Genomic DNA, 19184 nt, shown 5'->3' with positions numbered 1-19184 from the left:
AGCAACAATGACACGCAGAACACACAGTAACACTTTAACACAATCACGGCCGCCTCAGAGTTTAAACCGTCTTTACAAACGTGTTTCCTCACTGAACTGAAGGGACTCTGCAGCTCAAAGGCGTCTGCAAACAAAACAAACCGTCCTTCACCGGCCCTGACTGGCAACACAACTGCACAACTAACCCTGTGAGCGCCGCACAAACTGACCTCACAACCAGAAACCAGAGCAAAGCTGCTGTTTTACACACAGCGAACAACATGAACCAGGACACGATTCACAGCGACAGAACAGACCGAAGCTGCGTGTCATTATATATATATATATATATATATAATATATACACGAGAGCAACCTGTCACTTATTACACTTTCACCAGCAGGAACTGCAACACACACACACATCTACACAAACACACCTGCACACACATCTACACACACACTCACTCTCTTAAACCTACACACACGCACACTCTCAAACACAAAACCTGACACACACACACACATCTACACACTCTCACACATGCACTCTCTCACACACACACATCTACACACTCTCACACATGCACTCTCTCTCACACACACATCTACACACACTCTCACACATGCACTCTCTCACACACACACATCTGCACACTCTCACACACACACACACACACACATCTACACACTCTCAGACATGCACTCTCTCACACACACACATTTACACACTCTCTCACACACACACATCTACACACTCACACACACACACACACACACATCTACACACTCTCACACATGCACTCTATCACACACACACATCTACACACTCACACACACACACACACATCTACACACTCTCACACATGCACTCTCTCTCACACACACACACATCTACACACTCTCACACATGCACTCTCACTCTCACACATGCACTCTCTCTCACACACACACACATCTACACACTCTCACACATGCACTCTCTCACACTCACACACACACACACACAGAAATGAATAACTGAGGATTTGAACAGCACGGACATGGGAATTTAAATGTGTATGTGTGTGTGGTTGTTAATAAATAGTGGAGGAGTGTGTGATTGTGTGATTGTTATTGTCTAGGAGTGACGTGACACTGAGCCTGTCCTTCCAGACACAGAGCAGCAGGTTTCGCTGGGTCGTCCTGCAGCCGGTCCCTGTTCACGGACGCATCTTTGGCCCGATGAGGCTCGCTGTCACACGGAGAGACGTGGGACATTTCTAGCAGAGCTGAGATACAGAGGCGCTGGTCAGAGGCTCACGCGTGTCACAGCCGGCTCTTCACTGCTCTGAGCTGGAGACCAGGTCACAGAGTCCAGCAGGGCTGCTGCTGTCCATTCGCTCGGGACTGATTTCTGTGGCACCGAATCTGATGTGAAGCTCTGAGGGACTGGTTCTGGTGAAAGACTGATATATTATATATATATATATATATATATAAATAAACCCGTAGAAAGCAAGAACAACACAACAGAGCAGCGCTGGTGCAGACACACACTGAGGAGGGCTTGCCCGGGGCTCCTCTGGGGTCAGTAGTAGGGAGTCTGGCTGGAGAGGAAGACCCCCGGACCCCCCTGTGTGGCGCTGGCCAGGGGCAGGGCGGGGGGCAGAGGGTAGCTGGGGTAGGACAGCGCGGGGGGGGACAGGCTGGGAGACGCAGGGCCATGGAAACTGCAATCTGCAACACAACACAATAACAACTCAGTGACACACAACAGCAACAGAGTGCAGAGAAGACAGACAGAGGGAGGAGAGCAGGACGGAGGAGTGCAGAGAAGAGAGAGGGAGAGGGAGGAGAGCAGGAGGGAGGAGTGCAGAGAAGACAGACAGAAGGAGGAGAGCAGGAGGGAGAGACGCTGCCCACCTAGACTCCACAGGGCGGTCTGGGCTGCCAGCTCCTTGGCGTCCTCCAGCAGGGGGCAGGCCTTGTCGGGCATGAAGCAGCGGCGCGCGTCGGCCAGGACCACCTTGAAGAGCAGAAGCGCGCGGCCGTCCGGACCCCCGGTGGCGTACAGCTGGTACTCGGGGGGCGCCCAGCCGCTCTTGTGGCAGTAGTAGTCGAGGTGCGTCACGGCCGAGCAGAAGCGGCTGGGCTTCAGGGAGTAGACGCTGATGGCAGTGAGACCGGCGCCGGGGCAGGGGGGCCGGTGGGCCCCGAAGGGGCCGGGCGGAGGGGCGGGGACGCCCCGGGGTCCGGAGGGGGGGGCGGCCTCTTCTCGGGAGGGGCCGCCCTGCCCTCTCTGTCCGTAGCGGCGCCGGGGGTCTCGGGTCACCGGCTTGGCCAGCGTGACCTCCACGGGCGAGCCGTCGATGAGCAGGCCCTGGGAGGCCTGCAGCGCGGCCAGGGCGTCCTCGCGTGTGTGGAAGTGCACGAAGGCGTAGTCCGACAGCTTCTTGACGCGCTCCACCGCGCCCGGCCGGCAGCGGCTGAACTCGCAGCGCAGCGTCTCCTCCGAGGTGGACAGCATCAGGTTGCGCACGTACAGCACCTTCACGCGCCGCATCGTCTCCTCGTCCACGTCCTTCTCTGGCTGCGCCCAGTTCACCTGGATTGTCTGCCCCCACAGCTGGAACATGCCTGAGACAGACAGAGACAGAGAGAGACAGAGAGAGAGACAGAGAGAGAGAGAGACAGAGCGAAGACAGAAGACTGTACGTCAGAAACCACATGACAGAGAAATGCCCCGAACAATCAGACTACAGGTGTCCCTGGACAGAGTCTCACAGCTGAACATTCACCAGCTAGAGAGACCTGAGGACAAGGACATCATCCCACAGAGACAGCACCTGGACAGAGTGTCCCACAGCAGAGACACGCCTGAGAGACGCACAGAGGACAGAAGAGCTGGAGTCTCCTGATGGAGGACGAACACACAGACAATCACAACAGTAGATTTAAAATAATCTGCTTCTCTGTTCTAGAAGAGACGAGGACCTGATGACCAGCAGGCAGAGACCCTGGACTCGAGCCCCACAGGGGAGCGGTGAGGAACAAAGGACTGGAGACGCCTGGACACACACCAGGGACTGAAGAAGGACGTCTCTGTGTCGGTGCTGCGACTGAACACAGCTAACCCTTCACAAAGAGAGTCTGTACGCAGTGGTCCCCCTCTCCCCTCTTTAACCCCTTGTGCTCCTGACAGACACTGGAGACTAGTGTTGCATGGCATATCGGTACTGAAAAAGTACTGCGGTACTAGAGTTTTGAAAACTGTACTATACCAGTATTTAGAAACAATTGATGCTTTATGCGAATGACGATTTGATCTGACTAACAGACATCTGTCCCCTGAAGAAGAACGTTGACAGCGTGACGTAGGGCTACAGACGTGTAAACAGTGTAATATGAGCCGCGCAGAAAGAGTGAAGAGACCGCGTACGTGAAGCGCAGGTCTGCACCAACAGTCACAGATGCATGTTCTTTGAGTCTAAGCCCCACTCGCAGACATCGGTGCGAATCGGCAGCCCAGCGCAGCCCAACGCAGCTCCGAAACGTTGCTGTGCGAGGCGAGCTGTGGCTGTGAGACAAACCACGATGCAGAGATCAAGAGGGGGTGTGAGGCTGAACTGCTGCCCCCTAGATAGCTCAGGCGAACGACCGCTAATCATTAGACAAAGCTGTGACAACACCACAGACACATACTGTTAGATCGGCACTTTTGCAATGCCAAAGCTTTATTCTATAATAACATTAATTATTTTAACAAATATAATGTAAATCTATAATAATAATATATAAATAATAATAATATTATTACGCAACAACAAGCGCAATGAGAGAGAGAGTGATAACAGTTTGTTTACATGATACATTGTTTTGGTTGTGGTATCGTTCTGGTACCGAGTACCGTTCTGGCACCGAGTATCATTCTGGTATCGCTCTGGTATCGAGTATTGTGATCCTGATCCTGCTATCAGTATCGAAGTCATAACTCTGGTACAGAGACAACACTGCTGACAATCATTAAACAAACTACGATGCGACTCACGAGACTGTTCTCATTAACGAGCAACGCAAATAATAATTAATCTCTCCACATTTACTGGGATGTTGATTTGAATCTGCAGAAGGTTCCGCTCCCAGTCGATGCTCTTTGGCCCATTTTAATTGCCGTTTCCTTTTAATTACTCTCGCTCCTGTGACGCGCGCTCCTGACATGTGAGCGCTGCAGCCTCTCAGCTGAGCGGATCCGCGTCTCACCCGTGCCATCGCTGTCAGAGTGCAGCTCCGGCACATCGGCACTAACGATGCTGAGCGTCGTGTCCGCTAAGCGGCCGCGCTGTGCCCCCCCACACACCTGGGATGAGCTTGCGGCGGGCCAGCGCCGCGGCCTTGTGCGACTCGTACTCCACGAAGGCGAAGCCCCGGTTCTTGCTCTTGTCGCCGGCGCTGGGGTACACGATGACGTCCACCACGCCCTCCGTCACCTTCCTCATCTCCTCCAGGATCTCCTCCCGCCGCCGGTCCCTGTGCACGGAGCCCACGAAGAGGCGGCAGTTGTCCAGGCTGACGCAGACGCCGATGCAGCGGCCCGGCCGGATCTCGTGGTCGTCCAGCAGCCGGATGGCCCTCTGGGCCGCCTCCCTGCAGGTGTACGTGACGAAGGCGTAGCCGCGGTTCTCGCCGCTGAACTCCATCATCAGGCGGAACTCGTAGATGCGCCCGGCACGCTCGAACACGGGCACCAACGTGTCCTCGAACACGTCCCGCGGGATCTTCCCCACGAACACCTCGCAGCCCCGCGGCGGGGGCGGGCCCTCCCAGCCTGGGGGTAGAGAGGGAGGGAGGGAGGGAGGGAGAGAGAGAGGCTGTGACTCAGATAGATAGTGTAACACAGGTGAGGAAGTGCTGTCAGTGTTCCAGCATCAGTCTTGTCCTCAAAGAAAATGCAAAGCAGGAATTAAAATGTAACATTAAAGACACTTTCTTTCTTCTAAGAGTGTCATATATAACAGCGCTGTCTCTAAAGAGCTGCCCTGCGACTCCCCGGTGTCCCGTCCAGAGGAACAACGCACTGTGTGTAAAGGAGCTGAAATGGTGACGCACTGGCTGCTGTGACACAGTGACCTGCACTGACACTAGTGCTCTCTGTCTCTGTCTCCGCTCTGTCAAGGCGCCCAGTTGACACAGCGCTGCGTCACGCTCTTAACTCTTCTGTGCCTCATCGTTACAGGCGAGTCACTCGCACCTCCTGCTCTTATTCTCCCATCCCTCTCCCTCAGTTCTCATTCAGAGCCTTTTCTTTGCCTGTCTGTGTCTCAGGACAATACTCCACTCAGCGAGAGACATGACTTCTGTCCACCGTGAGCCGCTGCTTTTACACAATAACCAAGAACACAGCGCTTCACGATCAGACCGTGTCTAGAGGCGCCGGACTGATCGGTGTGTCTGAACCGGCTCAGACCAGGGAGGTCAGTCAGAGGGATGTCTCTTCACTATTGCACACATCACTGAGGCTGCAGCTCCGTCTCTGACAGGAGCAAAGAGCTGAGACATGTCGGCTCTGCTAGAGAAACACCAGACACACCTGAACAGACACCTCACTGTGGAGGGCAGACACTGAAGAAGGGATGAAAAGAGAAAAGGAGGAGTGTACCTGGGGGCGGGCCTCCAAACTTCCTCTGTCCGTTCTCCTGCACCATGCTGTAGCCTGTCCTGTCCATCAGAGCCAGCAGGGCTGCTTCATTGGAGACGTCTGTCCCGCCCCCCCCAGACAGCGCCTTCCAGTTCTCCTCAGACATGGCTGCACACAGGGACATGGCACAGGGGACAGGGGACAAGGCACAGGGGACAGGGGACATGGATCAGGGCACAGGGCACAGGGGACAAGGGACAGGGGACAACAGCACAAACAGCATTACTGACAGGGGCCTCTGCTCAGTGCTGGACAGCCCTGGTCCTGGAGGGGCTCTTTGTACTGAACCCCTCTGTACGACACTCATCTGCCACACACATGCACACACACACACTCACACTCATGCACCATCTCACATACACACACACACACAAACAGACACACACAATCTCTCAAACAATCTCTCTCACACACTCACGCACAATCTCACACACACACACACACACACACACACACACACACACACACACACACACACACATACAAAACTAAAAATAAATATATTTAAAAACTGCTTTCATTGGCATGACAGGAGCTCGTCCCACACCAGTCTTCAAGACCAGCCCAGGATTGGCCCTGGAAGTTGTGTGTCGTTGACTACAGGGTGTAGCGGGTGTGTAGATGGGGGGCCGCACAGTGTGAAAGCAGGGGTCCCTGCAGATTGTAGAGGCTGGGACCCTGTGTTCACAGCCCGGGCATAAGTTGCACCGTACGGGCATTTAATGTCCTTCACTGCTGATGGCCGAACTGATGAAGTGTTTTACTGCTTCTCTTCAGGACTCAGGACCCGAACAATTCAATTGTCCTTACAGGGCTTAAAAACACATTATTATTTTTATTATTATCAATATTATTATTATTATTATTATTATTATTATTAAAAAGGCAACAGACACAACAAGAAACAAAAAGCCTGAAAACATGTTTGACTAAATTAATCTACAGGCAGCAGACGTGGTAGGATATTATTATTATTATTATTATTATTATTATTATTATTATTATTATTATTATTTGTATTTCTTGGCAGACGCCCTTATCCAGAGTGTTTACATTAGTGTTTCATGTTTGTCTACATTAGTGTTTCATGTTTAAAAGCTGCTGAGAGTCTGAGGGAGATGTGAGCCTTAATAACATTAAACATCTGGATAAGTGTTGTCTAATGATCAAATCAGCGTTTTAATATGACTGAACATGTGCACAATTTCACAACAACAATAACAACAACAACAATGATAACAACAATAATAACTCCGGTAAAAGATGACTGTGTGTGAGACACAGTGTTGTCTGTGTAGTTGTGTGTGTGAGACACAGTGTTGTCTGTGTAGTTGTGTGTGTGAGACAGTGTTATATGTGTAGTTGTGTGTGACGCAGTGTTGTCTGTGTAGTTGTGTGTGTGAGACAGTTATCTGTGTAGTTGTGTGTGACGCAGTGTTATCTGTGTAGTTGTGTGTGTGTGTGACGCAGTGTTCTCTGTGTAGTTGTGTGTGACGCAGTGTTCTCTGTAGTTGTGTGTGTGAGATGGGGTTGTCTGTGTAGTTGTGTGTGTGAGACGCAGTGTTGTCTGTGTAGTTGTGTGTGTGAGACGCAGTGTTGTCTGTGTAGTTGTGTGTGTGTGAGACAGTGTTGTCTGTGTAGTTGTGTGTGTGTGTGACGCAGTGTTATCTGTGTAGTTGTGTGTGTGAGACACAGTGTTGTCTGTGTAGTTGTGTGTGTGTGAGACAGTGTTGTCTGTGTAGTTGTGTGTGAGACGCAGTGTTGTCTGTGTAGTTGTGTGTGTGACGCAGTGTTGTCTGTGTAGTTGTGTGTGTGTGAGACAGTGTTGTCTGTGTAGTTGTGTGTGTGAGACACAGTGTTGTCTGTGTAGTTGTGTGTGAGACACAGTGTTATCTGTGTAGTTGTGTGTGTGAGACACAGTGTTGTCTGTGTAGTTGTGTGTGTGAGACGCAGTGTTGTCTGTGTAGTTGTGTGTGAGACACAGTGTTATCTGTGTAGTTGTGTGTGTGTGATGCAGTGTTATCTGTGTAGTTGTGTGTGTGAGACGCAGTGTTGTCTGTGTAGTTGTGTGTGAGACACAGTGTTATCTGTGTAGTTGTGTGTGTGACACAGTGTTATCTGTGTAGTTGTGTGTATGACGCAGTGTTATCTGTGTAGTTGTGTGTGTGAGACAGTGTTATCTGTGTAGTTGTGTGTGTGACGCAGTGTTATCTGTGTAGTTGTGTGAGACACAGTGTTGTCTGTGTAGTTGTGTGTGTGAGACACAGTGTTGTCTGTGTAGTTGTGTGTGTGTGACGCAGTGTTATCTGTGTAGTTGTGTGAGACACAGTGTTGTCTGTGTAGTTGTGTGTGTGAGACACAGTGTTGTCTGTGTAGTTGTGTGTGTGTGACGCAGTGTTATCTGTGTAGTTGTGTGTGTGTGACGCAGTGTTATCTGTGTAGTTGTGTGTGAGACACAGTGTTGTCTGTGTAGTTGTGTAGCTGCAACCTTCCTACGTCACAACCCCGGAAGTACCTGTTCCTGCCCATCGCCATTGCGGGGCTCATTAACTGTGCATCTCATTAAGACTCACCATCATGGGTTTAATTAAGATTAATCCATAGGTAGATTATTATGATAATAATATATTCTTTAATCGGCGCTAAGTGTTTTGGCGCGACGCTGAGTCACAGCTGTCAGAATGACTGTATCTGCGAGTCGAGGCCCCGGCGCTGTTTATACAACTAAACAACTCAAACACACACACGACTGCCGCAAGCAACACGGACACCCCGGGCCCAGCGGAGCGGCCGGTCTGGTACCTCAGTCCGTCAGTCGGGCCCGATCCTCGGCAGCTCGGCCCGTCCCGTCTCCTCCGTCTGACCGTTTCACACCGACGACACGCCGCTGTCAGGACGAGTCTACCCAATCAGAGAGCGCATCTCTGGCCAGGGGGCGGGGTTACCGTCACACACCAATGGACGCACAGCTGGAAATGTGTTTCTACCCAATCAGAGAGCGCATCTCTGGCCAAGGCGGGATTTCACCTGATGACAGCTTCCGCTGCAGTTGCGCTTGTCAGTAATGACGTATTAAGGATGCGTGTAGTGGACTCCATTAAACACATAAACAAAGAAATACATGTTGAAATAAATCAATAAATGTTGAAGTATGTACTGAAATACATGTATTTAATCATTAATTAATTAATTAATTAATTTAACAATTTCATCATTTATTATTTTCAACTTTTATTTATTATTGTTTCTATGTATGTATTTAATTAAGTTTACTATATATATAGACCTAGGTCTTAATGACTTAACTGAATGGTATAATGCTTTGTTAGGTCAATTAAGGATTCAATTAAGCAATTAAAACCTCGGCTGGAACAAAAACCAGTAGGGCAGGGGGTACTCCAGTACCGGTTTGAAAACCACTGTTATATATTATAGAAGACTAACTCTGCCTCCTCTCCACTCTCCTTCCTCCAGAGCCGCTCCTTCTCATCCCTGAACCCTAAATGGTGGAACGACCTGCCCACCGTCAAAACAGTCAAACAGCAGAGTCCTTGACCTCCTTCCAGCGCTTACTCAAGACATCTTTCCAGACTGTACTTATAATATTAGTCCTTTTAATCCCCCTAAGATAACACTTAACAGCACTTTATCATGCTTCTTGCGTTACTAATACTAATAATTATTGATTGTTTCCTCCTTGCTCCCTTTCCTGTAGCCCTTGTCTGTTACCCTACATCTTGACAGCACTTAGCTTTACCATCCAGGATGTATGACCTCACTTACTGTACTTGCCTGTGTAAATTGGAATTTGTAAAATGTATTATGTTTTGAATTGCTTTGTTTAATGTAAATTGGAATTTGTAATGTTTGAGGCCTTAACTTAACTGTATTTTTGCACTTTGCATTGCACTGGATAAGGATAAGGGCGTCTGCCAAGAAATAATAATAATAATACACAACAAACTGCAATGCACTGTGTGTTCTGACACCTTTCTATCAGAACCAGCATTCACTTTTTCAGCAATTTGAGCTACAGTAGCTCGTCTGTTGGATCGGACCTCACGGGTCAGCCTTCGCTCCCCACGTGCATCAATGAGCCTTGACCCTGTCGCCGGTTCACCGCTTTTCCTTCCTTGGAGCACTTTTGATAGGTACTGACCACTGCAGACCGGGAACACCCCACAAGAGCTGCCATCACAATTTAGCTCTTGTCAAAGTCGCTCAGATCCTTACGCTGCCCATTTTTCCTGCTTCTAACACATCAACTTTGAGGACAAAATGTTCACTTGCTGCCTAATATATCCCACCCACTGACAGGTGCCATGATAACGAGATTATCAGTGTTATTCACTTCACCTGTCAGTGCTCATAATGTTATGACTGATCAGTGTATATATATCTGGGAAGTTCCTTCAGAAATTGTCTATTATTTGTAATCAAGTTATTGCTGATATAAATATTGGAACACGTAAACCTCAGATCAGAAAAAAAAAATATATTTTTATTTTTTTATTGTAAGTATAATGTTTTTAATACAATTTTAGTAATTGTCACAGCCTGTAGTGTCTCCTTCTCTCTGGGAAACGGGTCCCTGGTTTGGGGATGAGTTGCTGGTTCTCAGCGCTTGGTGAAGCGCATGTTCCTCGAGTTCAGTCCCTCAGCCGGTTCATGAGTCTCTAAATCAGGGGCTTGAACAGGTTCCTGGAGGGCCACAGTGGCTCCTGGGTTCTGTTCTAGCTGGAGCTTCACATTTACACAATTCACTGATGCTCACCATTCAGGCATATATGATGCACATAACATTGTGTAAATGTCTGTTATGGTCCATGGCTTAAAAGATGGTTTTGATTCAAGGTGCCACTACCTGTAACACCATCTGCAGCTTGGAGAGAACTAGTTACTAATTACTCCAGTTAATCAGGTAATCAACTAATCATACCAATTGTGGTACAGGGCAACTTAATGGGAACAAAAGCCAGGAGACACGGTAGCCCTCGACTGAGACCCTGCTGCCAATCCTCACCTGCATTAGACCCAGGAGAGGGGGTTAAACCAAAGAAAATAAAGAATCAGTTTAATGAACTAATGAAGAGCTCAAGGGTGGTGGGGGGCGGGGAGCTAGGAAGTGCTGTGGTCCTCTAGCACCGGAGCTGTAAGAATACCTGGTCTGGGTTAGTTACTGAGAAACAGAAGAGCCAGTCTGGACCATTGATTGGTTGGCTGTATTCCTCCCTGATTGCTCAGTCAATTAGCCAATCGGACGCCTGATAGAGAGAGCTCTCCAGCCTTATTAAAGTCAGTGAAGTCATAAATACTACAAATTCAAAATATTTTAAATACATTTTCTTTATTTCTCTTTTTGATTTGTTTTTACAGTAAAATGGTACTTAAAACTTAATTGCAGTAGCGGCAGAGGTGCTAAACTTCATGTTATTAAAGTAAATAACAGAGCAGTGCGTTTCCATTCAGGTTCACAATCAGGGAAATTGCTGACAATGAGTGAATTCCTTTGACAGGAACATTGCTAAGAGCAGCACTCAGTGATGTGTGAGGAATTTCAAATAAAGACATGTAGGCCCTATAGGCCAATAAGCACTTTTTGTTTGTTTGTCTCGTATAAAACTTCTGAACGAATGATCCAGCTTCAGATCTTGTTTTAAAAAGCAATGCTGCTCTGGCTTGTCGGTCATGATCAGATGATATATTTTAAATCAGTCGTTATTCACTCGTGACGATGCTTTGCCTGCCTGTGTTTATATTGGATGGTGCCCTGGTGCTGCATGCTAAAACAGCTCAGTGCTGCTTAACTTCAAAGCCACGCAGTTTTAAGTGGAGCATGATGTGTATGACGTGAGTTTCACTCTCCATCCCACTGGAGATCGGTGTCCCATCCTGGCCTTGACTTGCAGAGTGCTGGACACGCCCCTGAGCAGAGATGGCACGTGTGAGCGATAAACAACTGCACGTGTGGCCGGCTGAAGGAAATATAACGGCACGTGCTTCACACCGAGAGGAAATATGCACCAGCACGTTCCCATACAGGTCGCTGGTATCAGTGCCCATCTGAACACATTTCTTGTGCTGATAAAGCAGCAGTGATTGCGCTGGAATGATCCTGCCTGCTAATGCCCTCTGAAGGCACAGTTGAAATTGTCAAATAGTCTGCAAGGCCTCTTCTGGGTTCTGGGTTGTTCTGCGCTGTGAAGTTGTGTGACATCTAATCCAGTGCAGAGACAGAACTGTTCACCACCAATCGCTAATCCCCAAATAATGGCCTTGACCAGAAAACAGGAGCTTCTTACCTCTCTGCTTCTGCACGCATGTCACAGCAGATTCCTATTTCTAGTGTCATATCTTGTCTGATCTGCTTTCTGTCTTGGCGACAATGCAGTCGTTTTATTACTTGTTTAATTTGATACTAAACCCCTCCTGTTAAAGGTCATCTTCCTAAATAATGATGCAAATAAAGTCTGTTGGGCTCTCAGCAATAGCGGTCTCTGAGAGACACTGGCCTATGAAGAGGCTGCAGTGTTGAATCTGTCAAGGACACTGGCTGTGATATAACGTCTAACACTGATCGCTGGGGGTCTGAAGTGTATATTCTCAGGCACTAGACTGTGCATTCATTATGAATAGGACATGCCTGTGTGCTCTATAATCAATACTAAACAGTATTGTAAACAGGTTCTGCACCACTGACTTATGACCCGGGACATAGTCACAGATGATGACCGTGCTGCTGTCTGGGGACCCCCTCCCAGTGTGAGGAGAGACACGGGACAGAAGGACACGCACTGAAGTTGCACACGTCCCAAACACTGTCTAAAGTCAAGGCATTGTTCATTGTGAAGCGTGTGCGTAACATACACATATATATTTGTTAATACTTCATTTATACTTAGGGCGTTGAAATTTGCTGCATTTAATGTGACTTGTCTTGATGTCTTAACTTGGTTTTGTTTCGACGCCTGCGTTCTAATTATAATTTTTTGTGACTAAATGTTTTTATCGAGTGAAATCAACACAAATAATAACAGTGTAAAAAGCATTATTGCTTTTTTAAAGTTTCCCACCCTTCCCCACCCCCCAGACTAACACGAAACCACTCGAAGAACCACAAGGAAGTGAAAAAGTACAAACAGCATTACAAAATAAAAAATAAATCAAAGACAACACAGAATCGGTGGTTGTCACCCAGGCCCTGCGCAGTGAAGCTAATCATCGGTCAGCGAGCCCCTTCAACCAAACCTTGGACACCAAATGAGCACAATGGGGCGAATGGCCTCCTCTCGATTGGACACTTTCTAATGCTCTTCTTATATTATTATGTTTCTTATATTAAATCTGACTTTAACACAGCCCACCTGGGAGATGATGCCTCCCTCGGGGCTGTGCTTTTCGTTTCTGCCCACTTCCGCCCGTCTCTGCGCTCGGCGTGAGGAGATACGCACTGCAACACACTTCTGGAATCTGCGAGACAAGTGGCAAAGCCTGGTTAAAGGTATCCATTTTTATTTATTCTTTTAAAATTTGTGTTTTACTCGTCAGTTGCTTCACATGGTCTGTACTTCTCTAATGCTCTCACTGCTCCACCGCTTTTAGACCAGTAATCATGAATTAAACCCAAAAGCATCCACTGGCCGTGAAATGAACTAGGAGGGAAGTTTAGAGTAGCAGATTCATGACTGATCTAGAGTGGGAGGACGATCCTGGGCACAAGAGCTACATATTGACTTATATATATATATATATACTGTGTCATAGAGAAGGCTTGTACATTTAAAACTACTTAAATAATGTTATATACCCTTCAAACCTCTAGTAATTGCAGTTCCCCAGAATATGTCGTCCTGCAACCCTAAATATAACCACACTCAAATTTAGACTCAAATATAACTCAGATTTCCCTCAATAAAAATGTTATTGCTTGGAGTGCAATATTCAGTTCTGCATTTACACACAGTGCACAAAGTTACTTGTGCACAATCCTCACTTTGCAGGAAAGTGTTGTGAATAAAAAATACATGCTTTTCTTGCTGGATAAATGCTTGATATTTTACACAAACGTAATGAGTTTGTGTCCTGAGAATAATTTCAAGCAGCAAGCATATCTAACCACGCTTTCAGAGAGGAGCCTGTGCGTCACAGGGGCACATCAGCAAGTACAGGAGGAGCTGTCAATCAAACAGTGCATCGTTTACAAGGCATATCGTTGTATAAAAAAATCGATGATTATTGTTTACATTTTTATTTGTGTCATATTGTGTAGCATTATTAATAGTTTTTGTTCTATTATTTCTACTTAAACTACTAGACCTTAATGTTGTGTATGGGATATAACTTTAAAACACAACTTTAGTTTGCCAGTTAATGGGGAAGAAAATTGGAAGAAATCCACTCACGCCATTTGTACAGAGTTAATGCTTGTTTCACTGATTGCAAAGCCTGAAGAAATGTGTGTGTGTGAAGTTGTGCATTAATGTGACTGAGGTTCCACAAATCCCAGAACCCTTTTATCTGCTGGAAATCACCTAGAAACTTCTATTAAACCCCTTCCACGTTGCTCTTACTCTCAGGTCCGGGATGGGGTCACTCGCTGCGGCTCTGCTGCTCCTGGCCCAGTGCCTCCTCGGTCCCCCCAGCGTGAGCGGCAGGCCGACGTGTCAGCGATGTGACGAGCACAAGGTGTGCGACTGCTCTGAGCAGAAACTCCTGCAGATGCCTGCCCTTCCCATAGCGGACGTGCTGGGCCTCAATGTTTCCTACAACTACATTGAAGCGATCTCAGAATTGGACTGCAGGTCTTTCTTGCAGCTCAGAGCGCTGAGCTTGCAGGGCAACAGGATTCACTCCATCCATGAGCGAGCTTTCACAAGCCTCGCGAACCTGCAGAGCCTGGACTTGTCCTACAACCAGCTGAGCGATTTGTCTCCGTCTTGGTTCTTCGAGCTTTCGTTACTGCAGCACCTCAACCTGCTGGGCAACACCTACCAAACTCTGGGGCAGGGTCTGCTCTTCCTGCCCCTGGCGAGCTTGAGAAGCCTGCAGTTTGGAGGCCCGGCGTTCCAGGCCGTGGGTGGCCATGACTTCGATGGGATCCAGCAGCTGGGTGATCTGGTGATGGATGGCAATGAGTTGCTTCGGTATGAAGAAGGCAGCTTTGGCTACCTACGGAGCCTGGACTCTGCCACGGTGAGTCTGCGTGGCCCGTTTGTGCGGGACCACAATCTCACATCCTGCGTTCTCCGGGATCTGTCCAGCAGCAAGACACACCTGACCCTCACCGACTTGAAACTGACTGACGCAGAGTCCATGCGGCCGCTTGGGGAATTTGGACGGAGAGGCGGGGAGATGCTGACATTTAGGAACGTGTCCATGACAGACGAGGCCGTGGTGACCTTTATCTTGCTCCTGGGGACATCAAGGCTGACCTACCTGGGGGTGGAAGACTCCCAGCTTGCAGGACACGGCCAGTGGAGTAAAGCCAAGCTGGTTCAGCCCAAGTATCTGCACACTCTTTTCATCAGAAATATACAGATCCTGGATTTCTATGCCTTCAGTTCTCTGACTTATTTCCAGAACCTTCTGAATGCCACCACAAGAGTGACCATCATCAACAGCAAAGTCTTCCTCATCCCCTGCAACACGTCTCGCAATTTTCGACATGTGGAGTTTCTGGACCTCAGTGACAACCTGCTCACTGACAGTGCCATGAAGGAGTCGGCCTGCCACGGAGATGGGGTGTGGAGAGAGCTTCAGGTCCTGAACTTGACCAAGAACTCGCTGAGGTCTATCGGCCCATTAAGCCAGCTGTTCACCAGACTGGTCAAGCTCACCTGCCTGCAGCTCAGTCTCAATTTATTTTCTGAGATGCCTCGGGAATGTCACTGGCCTCCTAACCTCCAAACCTTAAACCTGTCCTCCTGTCAGATACGCACATTAACGCCTTGCGTCCCAAAGAGCTTGCATGTCCTGGATCTGAGCAACAACGCTCTGTCCGTCTTCTCCGTCACACTGCCTCTCCTGACCGAGCTCCGCCTCTCGGGCAACAAGTTCGTCACCCTGCCTGAGGCGCGGCTGCTGCCCAGCCTGGCAATGCTGTCCCTGAGGGGCAACAAGCTCATCCGGCTGACCAAGAGCGGGCTCCAGGCCCACCGCAAGCTGACCACCCTGGAGGCTGGTGACAATAACTATGTGTGCTCCTGCGAGTTTGTGGCGTTCGTGCAGCAGGACCTCCTCCACATGGTCAGGCTGCCCGACTGGCCTCAGAGTTACATGTGCGACTCCCCCACGGCTCTGAGAGGAGTCCTGGTCCGAGACGCCCGGCACTCGGTCTTCGAGTGTCACATGACCGCGGTCGTGGCGGTGCTCTGCACAGGCGTGACCTTGACGTTCCTGGTTGTGGGGACCCTGTGCTACAAGCTGCACGCCGTGTGGTACCTCAGAATGAGCTGGGCCTGGATCCGGGCCAAGAGGAAGCCCGCTGCGCCCCAGAGCAGTGAGCTGTGCTACGATGCCTTCGTGTCCTACAGCGAGAGGGACTCCGAGTGGGTGGAGAACTACCTGGTGGCGGAGCTGGAGAGTGTCCTGCCTCCCTTCAAGCTCTGCCTGCACAAGCGAGACTTCCTCCCTGGGAAGTGGATCATGGACAACATCATCAACTCCATCGAGCAGAGCCGCAAGACGCTGTTCGTGCTGTCACGCCACTTTGTCAGCAGCGAGTGGTGCAAGTACGAGCTGGACTTCTCCCACTTCCGGCTCTTTGACGAGAGCACCGACACAGCCGTGCTCATCCTGCTGGAGCCCATTCCCAAGGAGACCATCCCCAAGAGGTTCTGCAAGCTGCGTCAGGTCATGAACTCCCGGACCTACCTGGAGTGGCCAGAGGACGAGGAGCTCAGGCCCATCTTCTGGTACAACCTCAAACTGGCCATTAAGAACCAGGACTGCACAGCAGACTAACCGTGGGATGCAGGAGTGGAATTACAGCACAGATAGGTTGTAAACTGGGAGTGAATATAGCTGGTTTATTGCAGCTGTGCATATTTTCAGTTATATTTTATTTTTGTAAACATTCTCACACTTATACCCATCCCAGTAGGGTACCTTGTACTGAGGTTAAGATGTAAAAACACTTTTCCTTTCCTTTCCATTTCGCTGTGACTAACGCAATAAAACAGGTTCAGTGCCTTGGCTTCTGTGCTCCTCTCCTCCCCCCGTGCCCATCACACACACAGTAAGCACACAGGTACTAAAACACCTTTTATTGAACCTCTCCAGACAGGTGAAGCCCTCTTCACACACACACACAGCAGCACTGACGTGTTGGTCACTGCAGGGTGCGATTGTATGGGTGTCTTGTGAGAATGAAGATGTGTTGCTGAAGACAGACTCTGACCCACGGTCTGCGCAGGCGTATGTGAAGGCCTTTGTGCAGCGTGTGCCGGGTCTGCACAACCGCTCTGGGCCGCGTGGGGCAAGAGACCGTCACACAGGCCTGCCTGAGGAAGTGAGACCTAAACCCTTCCTCTTTTTAAAAAACGCTTCTTAAGCAAATTCTAACTCTGTGCAATAACTCACTACAGACCCGTCTCCACAGCTGCACAGCAGTTATGCAATTGACAAGTTAAAAATACATTAAAAAAAAAAGCAACTTGCAAAAAAGAAAAACAAAAAAAAGGAAAATCGGAAGAAGCCCAACTGTGACAGAACTGACTCACTAAACAAACTGAAATACATATAAAACAGATTTATTACTCAGAGGCTCAGAGTAGAGCGGACAGCAGGAGGGCAAGAGTGCCAGCTGGGAGACGCAGGACAGGGTCATTGCATCCGTATTTACATTCATAACTTACAGCGTAGAAAAGAGTCCTGACTGTACAATCTTAAGTGCAATATATACAGACATGTACAGGTGGGCGATGAAGGCCTCTGTGCCCCAGCTGCTCCAGCCCCAGGGTGCCCTGCGCCCCCGCCGGGGTCCTACTCCAGCCCCAGGGTGTAGTTGATGGCGTGGACCACCCCGATGATCAGCGGTTGCCAGGCCACCAGGTAGCGCAGCCAGTCCAGCAGCTGCCCGTACAGCACGTGAGTGCGCTCCCAGCTGCGGCACAGTGAAGGAGCACAGCACACTGGCACTGAGCAAACACACTGACAAGCACACGCACTCACACACACAGACAACCACACGCACACCCTCTCACCTCCCAGTCCAGAGCAGATGGGCTCCAGAGCTTTTGAACTGCAGCGTACCCCCTGCGGGGGGCGATAAGTCTGACCCGCTGTGTGGGAGGCGTCTCTGTGCAGACCCTGTTCCCACAGAGCCGGGGCCCCAGCCCTGGCCCCACAGGGGCCCCACCCTGCTGGTTTCTGTTCCAGCTGAGCTCTCAATTACTCAATTGAATACTCTGAGTAACACTCTGCTTAGATTTTATTTTTTAAATTGTGTAATAAAAGAGCTGGTTCTTTAATAAGTTATTTATACAATTCTATACTTCACTTACAACCCTGCCGTCTACAATAACTCTGGCTTAAGTCATTGTTATGTCATTGGAAGCTGGGTTGGAACAAAACCCAGAAGGGTAGGGCCCCCAGGACCGGGGTCGAACCCACGCTACAGAGCACTCACACCAGGACTGATTCACGCCTGAAGAATGAAATCTGCTACAGAGCTGTTCTGTAAGCGCTGAGATTCTCTCTCTCTCTGATTATATATATTCACACACATATATATAAATGCATTTCCTATAACATTTACAAGCCCGTATTATGAAATAAACAATATTTAAAACACACTGTTTTGTTATAATGCTCACTAATTGTTCCAGATACTCATGCAGGACAGCGCTGCCAGGCGCTCCAGTGGACTCCCGGGCAGCAAAACCCGTCACAGCAGCGACAGCCTGACCTCCAATACAGCACACTGTGGACAGAAACACTGAGGCCAGTGCGTCATCATCGTAGGGATGCTGCACGCTGAATGATAATGGTCAGCAAAGAGACGCAGTGAAGGAGCCGATCTGCGCAGCTGTGGAGGTGGGGGGCAGCCCTCCATCACGGACCCTGTATTGCGACAGCGCTGCGCCACGGCCATGTCTATTAATTGAGGAGCCGTTCAGACATCGCATCTCATTGACACGCTGCTCATCCACACAACGCACAAACAAACACGGATCTATCGGTATCTGCAGTGCAGTTTATTTGCCAGTATACAGAATGAGGAAGTAAATCGCTCACACTGCTTACAACCTTGATGCCGATTTAAAATCACTGCACAGTTAAAACAATGTGTCAAATGTTAATATAAACGTGCCGTTACTAAACGAACATAAACTCCATATCTACTGGAAGTTAAATTGTGCCGAAGGTCCTGCTCCTGACCGATGCTCTTCAGCTTCATTATAGACTCTGCCACACACCACTCACTGCTGGTGATTGTGGGCCCAATACTATTATTATTGATTATTGATTATATTTTGTTCCTTTTTAAATGTTTGTCTTTTTTAATTATTATATTCCGTTGTCAGCA

The 19184-nt window shown here is 48.9% G+C and overlaps 3 protein-coding genes across 3 annotated transcripts in view; 1 reads left to right on the top strand and 2 right to left on the bottom strand.

Annotated features, from left to right (window-relative positions):
• Positions 1-1549: 1549 nt before the first annotated feature.
• On the bottom strand, positions 1550-8518 carry LOC136765048 (probable RNA-binding protein 46). The gene is made up of 5 exons (XM_066719520.1): positions 8459-8518; positions 5618-5764; positions 4319-4786; positions 1885-2598; positions 1550-1698 (listed from the first exon to the last, which is right to left on the bottom strand). The coding sequence occupies exons 2-5, from the start codon at positions 5760-5762 to the stop codon at positions 1550-1552; spliced, it is 1476 nt and encodes a 491-aa protein (XP_066575617.1). The 5' UTR covers positions 5763-5764; positions 8459-8518.
• Positions 8519-12853: 4335 nt separating this feature from the next.
• tlr2 (toll-like receptor 2) lies at positions 12854-16825 on the top strand. The gene is made up of 2 exons (XM_066717989.1): positions 12854-13157; positions 14233-16825. Exon 2 carries the CDS (start codon positions 14240-14242, stop codon positions 16616-16618), a length of 2379 nt encoding a protein of 792 aa, XP_066574086.1. The 5' UTR covers positions 12854-13157; positions 14233-14239; the 3' UTR covers positions 16619-16825.
• Positions 16826-16903: 78 nt separating this feature from the next.
• rnf175 (ring finger protein 175) overlaps positions 16904-19184 on the bottom strand; it is an 8409-nt gene continuing 6128 nt past the window's right edge. Inside the window, exon 9 of the mRNA XM_066717991.1 lies at positions 16904-17759. Coding sequence (XP_066574088.1) covers positions 17639-17759 — 121 coding nt within the window. The 3' untranslated portion in view covers positions 16904-17638. The remainder of the gene's footprint in view (positions 17760-19184) is intronic.

Source organism: Amia ocellicauda, chromosome 12 (genome assembly GCF_036373705.1).
Source record: "Amia ocellicauda isolate fAmiCal2 chromosome 12, fAmiCal2.hap1, whole genome shotgun sequence".
NCBI lineage: Eukaryota > Metazoa > Chordata > Actinopteri > Amiiformes > Amiidae > Amia > Amia ocellicauda.
Note: the sequence above shows the minus strand (reverse complement) of the source record. Positions and strands in the feature narration are given on the sequence as shown.

What these genes read in the sequence shown, in the direction of transcription:
- LOC136765048 (XM_066719520.1), bottom strand. Translation starts at nt 5,762, where the DNA reads ATGTCTGAGGAGAACTGGAAGGCGCTGTCTGGGGGGGGCGGGACAGAC. An exon ending in CCGCCGCAAGCTCATCCCAG is followed by an intron (nt 2,599 to 4,318) that starts GTGTGTGGGGGG and finishes TGTCTGTCTCAG; the next exon opens with GCATGTTCCAGCTGTGGGGG. An exon ending in GACCGCCCTGTGGAGTCTAG is followed by an intron (nt 1,699 to 1,884) that starts GTGGGCAGCGTC and finishes GTTGTGTTGCAG; the next exon opens with ATTGCAGTTTCCATGGCCCT.
- tlr2 (XM_066717989.1), top strand. Translation starts at nt 14,240, where the DNA reads ATGGGGTCACTCGCTGCGGCTCTGCTGCTCCTGGCCCAGTGCCTCCTC.